This window comes from Clupea harengus, chromosome 8 (assembly GCF_900700415.2).
Source record: "Clupea harengus chromosome 8, Ch_v2.0.2, whole genome shotgun sequence".
NCBI classification, from domain to species: domain Eukaryota; kingdom Metazoa; phylum Chordata; class Actinopteri; order Clupeiformes; family Clupeidae; genus Clupea; species Clupea harengus.
In genome coordinates, this window is record NC_045159.1 from 30,375,943 (window position 1) to 30,387,955 (window position 12,013).

The 12,013-nt window shown below is 40.4% G+C and overlaps 1 protein-coding gene across 1 annotated transcript in view; it reads right to left on the bottom strand.

The window, feature by feature from the left end:
• The window catches only part of LOC105905528 (glutamate receptor 4-like), a 66,196-nt gene that overhangs the window by 29,148 nt on the left and 25,035 nt on the right, over positions 1-12,013 (bottom strand). Inside the window, exons 4-6 of the mRNA XM_031572699.2 lie at positions 11,331-11,515; positions 2,139-2,192; positions 830-988 (exon numbers count right to left, since the gene is read on the bottom strand). Of these exons, the coding sequence (XP_031428559.1) occupies positions 830-988; positions 2,139-2,192; positions 11,331-11,515 (398 nt within the window). The remainder of the gene's footprint in view (positions 1-829; positions 989-2,138; positions 2,193-11,330; positions 11,516-12,013) is intronic.

Below are 12,013 nucleotides of genomic sequence, written 5' to 3' on the forward strand. Positions count from 1 at the left end.
TCGAATGATCTGCTTGATTGCCTGGCCTCACTTCCCCTCCCCTCTGCACTCCTTCTGCCATGCTGACCTCAAGCCACTGGGTTTATGCTTGACCTTTGATGACCTCTGACCTTGGTTCTATTCAAGGGTGTTCAGGCCTTGAGCTCTCTAAAACCTCCTTCAGACAATTGTCTAATGTCTATGTCTATTGTGAATCGTGCTATTTGAATGAAATGTAACTGTATAGCCCCTGTGGTCGAATGGATGTCGTGGAACCAGTTGATGGTGCGCCAACAGTGCTTTTACTGCCTCGTGTCCAAATGTCACTCCTGTACTGCTCTGGATGAAGTCATCCCTGTATGTCTTAAAAAGACATCACATTATACCACCAACTTGTTAGTACTGCCAAATTGGGCAACACTGAGGTCAACTGGAGGTTGTCTCCCTAGTGGATGTACAGCTCTGCACACACTCTCAAAAGGCTAAAGATTGAAATGAGTGAGAGAAAAGAAGTGCATTGAGGCAGCATAACTTGTGACCTCACATATTTTCTTGTGCATCCTTAACAGATCAATTGACTAGACCCTAATAAGTAGTTCAGTTGTGTGGAAAAGGCAGCAAGTCCCTCAGACAAAATATGTTACTCGTCATCTCATCATATCTCATCATATCTCGGGGATGATACTAGAATACTTGATCCTAATGTGCTGATCTGGGTAGTGAGCATGAAAAAGAGGTCCGCTTAATGTGTTTGCATTTTGCAAAGGATTGCAGCAACAGATTTAGACTGATTCATTCTTTAAAAAAAAAAAAAGAACATAAAAAATCAGCAGGAATCCTTTGAGCATACCTTCGGGGGGGTGTCAGACCCTGGGTACTCGCGCTGGTCAAGCTTGTTCCAGCGCTGCATGAGCTTAATCACCATGGGATGGCTGAAATCCACCACTTGGAAGCCACTCACATTTGCTCCGCCATGCATAAAGCGCTCCAGATTGATGTCCTTAAAGCCCTGAGAAAGTGAGGAGACAGGCAAAGAGTGACGAATATAAGAGATGTATGTGTGTGTGTGTGTGTGTGTGTGTGTGTGTGTGTGTCAGAAGAGAGCAAGAATACAGTGCACTCAGAAAGTATTCAGACGCCTTTACTTTTTTCACATTTTATGTTGCAGCCTAATCCTAAAATCGTTTAAATTAATTTCTTCCCTTATCAATCTACACTCAATACCCCATAATGACAAAGTCAAAACAGGATTTTCGAATTTTTTACAAATTTATGAAAAAGGAAATACACCGAAATGTCACATTGCCATAAGTATTAACCCTTTATTCAGTACTCAGTTGAAGTACCTTTGGCAGCCTCTTGGCTATGCCGTAGCAAGCTTCGCACACATACATTTGGGGATTCTCTGCCATTCCTCTCAAGCTATGTGATGGAGAGTTGCAATCATGGCTGAAGTTTCTCCAATCTCCACACAGGGCCTCTGAAGCTAGATTGACTATCAGGTTCTTGGTCACCTTTCTTACCAAGGCCCTTCTCCTCCAATTTTGTTTGGCTGGGCGGCCAACTCTAGGAAGAGTTGTTCCAAACTTCTCCTATTTAAGAATTATGAAGCCCTCTGTGTTCTTGGGAACCTTCCACGCAGTAGAAATGTTTCTGTAGCCTTCTCCAGATCTGAGCAAAAGGTCTGAATACCTTGATATGAGATTTCAGTTTTTTCCTTTTTAATACATTTGCAAAAAAAAATCTAAAATCCTGTTTTTGAATTAAAAGCAATGATTTTCGACTGCAACATAACTAAAGTGAAGGGGTCAGAATACTTTGACTTTAAGAACAAGAGAGGGAAGCAACAGGAGAAGGAAAACATCCAGACTAAGAGAAGACTTAACAAAGCACTTGCACTGGGCTCGGATAAGGGTGTATTAACACATACAATCCATTTAGCTAATGACCACCTGACACACCAAGTCTTCCATCACTAACAATAATTCAAAGGGGTCACTGGTATGCATGTTAGCTAATTACCCTTACCTTAGAGGTCTCTTGAAAAGAACACATACGATGGTATTAAAGAATGAAGACACTAAGACAATGACTGTAGAGATGAATGAAATAGAGATATCATGAACAGAGGGGTGGCAAGACAATCAAATTCCTCTCACCAAATTGGCCATGATGTAATGGTAGCCTTTAACATGTTTGCCAACACTCACAATCTGCAGAGGTAAACAACATATCACAATGAAAAAAATGGAACATCCTTTACAAAACCATTAACATACACAAAAATGACAGCAAACAGCACTGTAGCATGACCTGAACAACAAAGACTGTACACACATGGGCAATGTGCTTATGTAAAGGGCCACAGTTATATTGTATTGACTGTATTCACTCATACCATTCACTATGGCAAACTTATTTAGTTTAGACTGATCTTCTGATTTGTAACTTGGACTACAGATGGACTGGTTTGTTATCCTGCCAATTATATTTATATGTCTTTGCTCTGAATTGAGTTGGGCTGCATTGCTACCGCACGTAAAACGCTGCCTGTCTAGTTGCCAATTCCGCCATGATTGTGTTGATGAACTTGGAAGGGACTCTCAGCTTTGATACACTGTTAAAAATGTACTGCCAAATATACAGTAAATACCATAACAGTTGTTAAGTGCTGTATGGGAAATTACAGTACATCATATTCCAGATCAATGTTGTATAATCATTACTGCAATCTGCAGCTTAATTGTAATACAGTTTACAATACACACTGTAAAACTGTCAAGTCAGTTCAACTCAAACTGTTTAAGGTAACTGATTGCCATAAACCATTTAAATGTATTAACCCAAGCAACTCTGATATATATTGTGGCAACCACTTTTGTTTTTGTACTCATCCATACTCTTTGTTGTGCCTTTCGAGGTGTCTTTAAACATTCATATAACCATGTTCAATGGCATTTTCAATAACCATTGCCGACAATTCATTTACCATTGACACATATTCTGCCTACTTGTGCACTTTTTAACACACGCTTCTGCGGGCTGAAGCGAGCGCTACTGGCCATTTAAAAGTCGGATAGGATGGGCAATTCAAGCAAACGTGCTACACCCTATCCTCACACGTACAGACACACACACACACATAGGCTACCTCTGTCACAGTGAAAACCATGCATTTATTAAGCATTTATTTAGTGTTATGGTGTTGTGTGGGAATGGATGCTAAATGTTTAAGTAATCGTTAATAGATCCATTAAATGAACCAGTTCAAGAAGGGCGAGGGGAGGGAGGACTTCACCCCCTTTATTCACTATATTGCATTTGGCCCAGTGATGTTCCATTACTTCTCTCAGGATTGTTTTAATGTCTATGTGAAGCCGTTTAACATCATCCAGAAGTGGTTGGGATCACTCTGAACCCAAGACTGTCTTTGTTGGTGAGCTGAGATTGAGAAATTCAACTTTGCTTAAGGTTATGCAGAAAACGGTGTTACTTGGTTGCCTAGTTGCTATGCTAGCTAACTTGCTAGCTAGCAAGCTAGATTAAACTTTTAAAGAACCTTACAGTTTAAATGGCAGAGTTCCATTTGCATGACATGACAGTTATTTATCTAGCTGAGGTTACAGTCTGGACAAAATTATAATAGGAAAAGGTAGATATCCTCAGGGTGCCTGTGTAGCTTTTAACACAAATTCATATTAACATGGGTTCATATTAACACACACTAGCAGCTGCCAACTGTAAAGATGGTTCCTTAAGCACGAGATAGCTTAAAAGGCTAGTTTAAAAGCCTCGACATGTAGAAGCGATAGCAACTGTCGGTAGGAAAACTGTATGATCAGGGAAAGCGTATTAAAACCGGATGTCGTCACTTTAAGCCGGTCTCTGGTTGGATAAAGCTTTTCAGCAGAAATGGACAAGGACCTTTACTTTTTAGTTGAGAAGTTGTGTTGATCGCCTGGCATGCAAACGATCGGTTTTCTTTAAATTATTATTATTTTTGTGAAGTTATACGGCTTATGTGAATAAAGCTATCTACACAACTTTTTATATGTCTACATTGACTCGTTTAGTTGTTCATGTGGTACACGTAGGTCTTAACTGAAGCTAACGCTTAGACCAACAATCCATTGGAACACATAGTAGCTAGCTAGCCTCGCTGCTAATAAGTCTAACGTTAGCATGCTAATATGAATAGACCCATTAGAGTCAGGTGGCTTAATGCTCAATTGACTTGTTAACCGAACTTTTACGAAGTCATACAACTAAACACACAAGTGACTTGTTAACCTATGTCTACATTGACTCGGTTAGTTGTCCATGTGGTACACGAATGTTGCAGAGTATTGTCCTATTGTAGGACTTAGCTGAAGCTAACGCTTAGACCAACAATCCATTGGAACACATAGTAGCTAGCTAGCCTCGCTGCTAATAAGTCTAACGTTAGCATGCTAATATGAATAGACCCATTATAGTCAGGTGGCTTAATGCTCAATTGACTTGTTAACCGAACTTTTACGAAGTCATACAACTAAACACACAAGTGACTTGTTAACCGAACTTTTACGAAGCTATATGACCAAACACAAAGCTAGCACTGTTAATTCCGCTATAGCTAGCCAGGTCAATTAGCTCGCCTAAGATACTGCAATTTAAGCTAACCAATTACCTCATTTCCCCCAAAACCCATCGATTACATGTGTTTGTGATGTGTAACATATATCCTTAATCAGTCATTCAAGTTATTAACGTTTATTTACCGCTAGCGATTACACGACACAAGGGTAATTCAATCGCTATTAATGTTGAACTTGAACTTCAACAACGTCACACAATATTAAAAGTCAGGCATCGGCATGGTTCCTACAGAATAAATCAAAGGTCCTTGTCCATTTCTGCTGAAAAGCTTTATCCAACCAGAGACCGGCTTAAAGTGACGACATCCGGTTTTAATACACTTTCCCTGATCATACAGTTTTCCTACCGACAGCAACTATAGTTCATAGCGAGGCGTGAGACCTTGCATGTTTTACACACCTCTCGTGGAGGTTAAAGATCCGTAAAATAGTCCACAGTTAGGTGGGAATACACACACCAGTTTCTTTATCGTTATCGAAAACTGATTGAACATTTGTTCCATTCCGTGATGTTATTAATGGGATTTGTATATGAAAGAGGGAGAGAAACCCATTCTACCTGGCAGAGTTACCGTGTGCGTTACTAACTTCCAGATGGGAAAAATGCTTTCCTATGTATAGACCGCACCCAAGTATTAACCCCAGGGCTGCATATATCTGACAAAATCAATGTATAAATCGTGGAAATTACGGTAATTCAATACAATTTTATTTATATTGCAATAAAAAAAAACATAACATTGTCTCAAGGTGCTTTATAGAACCCAGGGCCTGAACCCCCTTAGAGCAAGCACAAAGACAACGAGGGCAAGGATAAACTCCCTGTTAATCAGGAAGAGATCTTAAGCAGAACAGCGGCACATAAGGGGGGGGGGGGGGCCTTGTGGCAGAAGGGGGGGGGGGGGGGGTGGTCAGGAACATGGCAGAATAAATCATACACGTATCAGGATGAGCATGCTAGCATACATGTGGTAAATGTACACAGCATACATGTATATACATGGTATATACATATTACATACATGGAGGATAAGGTGGGGAAGGAGCTTTCAAGTGTTGTAGAACAGCTTAGTGGGTAGGTATGGGAATTGATAAGATTTTAGTGATTCCGATTCCATTTTCGATTCTGCTTATCGATCCGATTCCTTACCGATCCTCTTATCGATTCTCATTGGGCAAGGAAAAAAAAAAAAAAAAGAATACAAACGGGTTTATTAACATTAATTTTCTTTTATATAATATTCTCTGAATAGATGATGCACAGCATATACAGCATGTATGTATACATCTACATATTCTATTTAAACAAGCATAGTAAGGGTGGCAGGAGGATGCCTTAGCAGTGCACAACTAGCCAACGGCAGCCACAAAACGTGCCGTATGCTGTACCCGGGATCCACAAAGGCAGTCCTTCACGGTACAACATGCGCTATCTGTAGCCCACTCCTGCTAAACACAACAACATGGCATGCAATAAGAAGTGAAGAAGAAGTTGTGACAGGTGATGGGTTTTTGATGCATTATTCATGACTATGGGATGCACTAAAGAGGAATGTCTTAAGTCTCGATTTGGATATGATAAGGGTGCCTGCATCTCAGATGAAAGCCAGAAGATTATTCCACAGGAGAAGGGGGGGGGGGGGGGGGGCTCGATAGCAGGCTCTTTTGATATTCTTGGGATCTTGGAAGTACAAGGAGACCTGCACTCTTGGAACGAAGTGATCTTAGTGAGCAATAGGGGACAACTAATTCCTGAAGGTAATTTGGAGCTAAGCCACTGAGGGCTTAGTATGCTAGGAGTACTTTAGAATCAATTTGACTTTTGACAGGGAGCCAGTGCAGAGAGTACAGGTGATGTATGGTAATATTTTGTGTTCGTTTTTTTAGTTAAGTTGGAGGCTCTTTATTGAGTTGTTGTTACACCCGGACAGGAGAGCAGAAAAGCGTGGATTCGTTTTATATTCAATATTGCATAGATGAAAAAAATATGTCTTTGAGATCTGTTTTATGTGTGAGTTAAGTAGGAGGTCTTGGTTGATAATGACGCCAAGATTTTTGATACTAGAGTTGGATGTTAATAAGATGCCATTGAGTGTGGGTGGAAAGCTAAATAATGTAATACTCAATTGTTTAGGGCCTACAAGCATAATCTCAGTTTTTATCACACTCCAGAGTTGAGGAGCAGTAAGTTATTAGTTATCCAATGTATGTATTTATTATTATTATTATTATTATTATTATTATTATTTATTAGTTATCCAATGTATTTATTTATTATTATTATTATTTATTAGTTATCCAAGCTTTGACATCTTGCAGGCAGGCTTCTATCTCGGGTAGCTGTACAGTTTCCTCAGGTTTCATGGATAGGTCAAGTTTGGTGTCATCCACATAGCATATGAAAGTTAATGTTATGCTTCCTTGTGACGGCACCTAAGTGTCTCATGTACAAGGAGAAGAGCAAGGATCCAAGCACATGCTGTACACACACACACACACACACACACACACACACACACACACACACACACACACACACACACACACACACACAGCACCTAAGTGTCTCATGTACAAGGAGAAGACCAAGGGTCCAAGCACAGAGCCTAATAGTGTCAAAAGCAGCACTAAGGTCTAGAGGTCTTCTGGGAAATGGTTTGATTACTGCCATTTTTAATGATTGTGGAACATTTCCTGAAATGAGTGAATTGTTCATTACTTTAAGTAGTGTCTCATTTAATAAGGGTAGTGTGTGTTTAAGTAGTTTTGTGGCGATATGGTCTAGTAGGCACCTTGATGATTTAGATGAGGAGATAAGGGAATTGAGTTCAGGGAGGTCAATGGGTGTGAAGTAGGGGTGTGAATCTCTCATGAAAAAGACGATCCGATTCGTATCTCGATACATGGGCACGATACGATACAAGAAAAGATGCATGTTGATAAAAAACGATTCAGTACGATTCGATGCGATGCGATTCGATGCGATGCGATGCGATGCGATTCGATGCGATTCAATGCGATTCGATGCAGTTCAATAATTGAAAACACTGCGTTGTGAGGAAACAATGGACCTCATTCTCGAACATTTTCTTAAGTGTCTTCTGAAATATCTTCTTCCCAACCTCAGAAAAGATCTCTGCCGGATTCGCCTGAATTGAGTTCTTAAACCGCCAAAGTTTTCTTAGCTGTGCACTGATTCTTTAATTGAACGCGCTTTCTCATGCACCTGAACTTGGACACAGAAACGCCCCGCCAGCTCCTTATAAGGGCATGCTATTGCAATGTGTGCGCACTCCACAGAGGCAACGTGAAAGAAACTTCAGACTGATCAAAATCATGTCAAAGCGAACACCGGTAAACCCAGACCTAATTTCACCGGTGCAGAGGTGGAGGTACTGTTGCAGAATGTAGATGTGTCCACTATGGCTATATCCACGCGATTGAGTTTAGTGCTTATTTATTTATTCACTGCCATTTGCAGTGTTCGTATAGTGCTTTTATTTATGTTCCGGTCTCCGAATCATGACTATAAATGTTAATCATAATTGTTAATGACACAAATATTCTGCTATTTATTATTATTATAATATATAAATCCGAGGATGTTTGTAGAATAACGCAATCAACGATTTATCTTCCTTAGCTGAAGTAGCTAGCATAGCATTGGCCATTGAAATGAATAGCGTCATTCTCTCCATGTACCTCGGGGTATTATTTGTGAGAATACAGCCTGATTGGCTTTTGCTATGCAGGCTTTGGCTAATGACAGGCTGTCATTGTTCTGACTGAGATCAAATGCAACAGGTTAGCGAGTGAGAGTTTTGCGTAGCAATTTAACGGAGAGACAAACGCTTGTGAACCGGTTCATAACTTTTAAATCGGGCAAAGACCGGTTTATGTCATTTTAATACCGACACGGGACTTCACGCATCGATGTAGTCGTAACTTACACGCTAAAAACGGATATCGATACGTATCGGTTATTTTTTACACCCCTAGTGTGAAGGATTCTAGGTGTGCAGCAGGTTGTGGGGGCGTTACAGGGTAGTCATAGTGCATCCTGGAGGGGCTGTAGGGTCATGGACAGGGAGGAGACTCTTTTCTCTTATTGTTAACATTTTGTTATTGAAAAAGGTCATGAAATCGTTACTGCTACAGGTTATAGGAACAGAATGTTCAATTGTATTGTGTTTTTCTTTTGTTAGTCTAGAGAGTGTTGTCCAGGGTTGTTTTTATTATTTTCAATCAATGAATATAGAAAGCTGATTTTGCATCAGAAAGTGCTCTTTTATAGCTTACAAGACTTTCCTTCCACGCTATAGGTGGAATACTTCAAGTTTGGTGGAGTACCATTTTTTTTTCTATGTTTCCGAGTAATTTGTTAAAGTCTGGTCAATGTACCATGGGGTGAGTCTTTTCTCTCGTTTTCTTATTCTCTTTTTCAGTGGTGCAACAGTGTCTATTTCTAAGCCATATGTTAGTACAAGGTAAATTATGTGGTTGTGGTAATGAGTTGACGCGTTTACATGTTGGTAAAACCCAATAGAGTCTACTAGTGATTGCAAAGTGATTGTAAGGCTATTATTTCCATTGTCCATCTGGATATTAAAATCTCCCACCATGAGGATTTTATCAGAATTTATAACCAAGGTGGATAGGAAGTCAGAGAACTCGGATAAAAAATCAGTGTAGGGGCCAGGTGATCTATATAGAGTCACAAGAGTGAAAAGACGAACAGGACCCTGACGGGCAAGACCCGTGCTGATTATATGGTTAGTTGCCAAAATGCTAAAAGACATTTTATTTGCATTTCCTGAACGAAATACCAGAGCATGCGAAGCTATAAAAAGTTATATATGTCAGCTGGGCTGTTGGTGGTGTTTGCAAGGTTTTTGCTTGCCTTTTAGGTAGTTAGCTTACTAGTTTTGGAACAGAACTCCGTATTGCTGCTTTAAAGGGAAGTCTTAGCTTACTGTGTATTTATTTGCCATTGCACCCTACCACTGTGAAGACGTTATTTAGTTGGAGTTACTGTCTCACAGTAGCTGGGACCGCCCCGGGGGGGGGGGGAGCTGTGAGTCCCAACACGTGTCAGAGTGCCACTTGGAATCCATTCAGGTGGATGAACTCTGCAGAGAGATGCCTCTGGGGTTGAACACAGCAACGCAAGCGTGACGCCTGCTATGCTGTGAGCAAAGACTTTTACTATGTGCACTGTATTGGGATGTATTGCAGTGAGTTTGATCTGGATGTTCCTTCTGCTCTTAGGAATTGACATCAAGCCATAAATATCAAACCTTGACAGAAAAGCATCTCACAGATCTTGACTACGCAGATTACTTTACCCTAACAGCAATACTTTTGAAGGATGCTCAAGACATGCTAACTTCCCTTGATGATGCTTCAGCTAAGGCCCAGTCTGTTTCTTAATGCCAAGAAAAAAGAATATTTGACAGTAAATGATGATAACAGTACATGACAGTAGAAAGGAAGCTGATCATCTACCAAGAATGGCTCACAACTAAATGAAGTCAAACCCTTTAGATACCTAGGTCTTATGTAGTTACATACCTAGGTCTTATGTAGTTAGATACCTAGGTCTCATGTAGTTAGATACCTAGGTCTTATGTAGTTAGATACCTAGGTCTTATGTAGTTAGATAACTAGGTCTTATGTAGTTAGATAACTAGGTCTTATGTAGTTGACTCTATGTCTCGCAAAGAGCAAGCCTGGAATGCAGCTAATGCAGGTCATCTGGCAGTCTAACATTCCAGATCTACCAAACTTGCATTCTTTCGAGCCTGCGTAGAGAACACACTCTTACATGGACCACAAACCTTGGACCATGTACCTTGATGGCACATATTCTGCTTCTTATGAGAGTTCAAAACATCAGCTGGTGGGAACGCAAAACAAAAGCAGAGATCTACAGTATGGAGACATACCACCTATTTCTACCATAGTAAGAATTGTGCTAGATAAATAAATACCCTGCATTGCCTTTTATTGTCTCAGTGTTGGACTTTAGAAGTGGTCGGTAGGGACGGACCGATCAGTACAGATTTGTATTTTTTATGTCAAGGGCTGTTGGGCAGGGGGGTTGGGGCACACTAGGGGTACATGTTTATATCCAGTGACGTCTGGTCATTGTCTAGTCTAGATGACTCCCTTCTTTGGTGTGTGTGAACCGACACATTGCTGTGGAGGCTTTGTGTTAAATGAATCCTAGTGTGCTGTGATTGTGTGCTTTTGGACATGGTGGGATGTTAATGGGTTGCATGCTTGCCCTCTAGTGGTGTATATCTGCTCTGCATGCCTGACAGTCCTGTGCTCTTTTTTGGGCAAATCAAAACTATTGTTTAACTCTCACTGGTTCTGTGTGTTGTCTGTGGCCTGGGAGGGTCTGGTTCCTGTGACACAACAGTAACACATCGCTGCGATAAGACACCAAGGGCGAGCATTATTGTCAATCAACTAAACGCTAATTACAATACTAATTATTTTACACTAAAACAAACCCACATAAATGTCTCAGTTTGGTAGGTATTTATGACCTTATGAACCTTACAAACTTATCCTACCAATGGTAGCACCACATATTAAATTATACTCATTCATGCACTAATAAACCAAAATATTGTAGTCAAAATATATTAACTCATATTTTTTAGATTTACTGCAGACTGTTGAATACAATAAGAATGACTGCCTCACCTGTTCCAACATATTTGTCAGTCTTTCTGCTTCCAGATCTATAACATATAGCTTCTCTTGCCGGCGGTCTAGGTCGTCCAGAAGTTGTCGATAGCTTGCATCATTAAAGGTTTCCACACAGATAGCACTGACTTGCCAACCATTCTGTCCAGCCTTTTCCATGATGGCCTGAAGTATGGCATATCCTAGCATGCAAAAAGTACATACATATTACTGCATGATTCAACATTGAAAAATCATGATTTATACTATATTTATAATACTATAGAACTCTATATTGTAGTGCAGGGGTTTTCAACCAGGGGTCCGTTACAAACACGCACGCGCGTGCGTGCAGGCACATCAGTGGGCCGCAAATTACTTTCTAGTCAGAACGGTGGTCCCTGGGACAAAACCAGTTGAAAACCCCTGTTGTAGTGCACAAAGTATAATGACATCATAAAGTACTTTCCCATAGTAATCATTGGGACCACATGGACATGAGGTATTCTCTTTGTTGAGAAGTTGAGCAGAGCAACCCTCAAAAGTCAAAGATCTATTGTGTACTTCTTCATCCTCATCTTCACCGCCACGTTTATTTTCGATCCGATCCAAAAGTTCCCAATCGGATGACTGAAGCTTTTTTTGCTGATTCTACTTTAGTACCCTATGAACTAAGCTGCTGCAGAAGACTTAACATTACA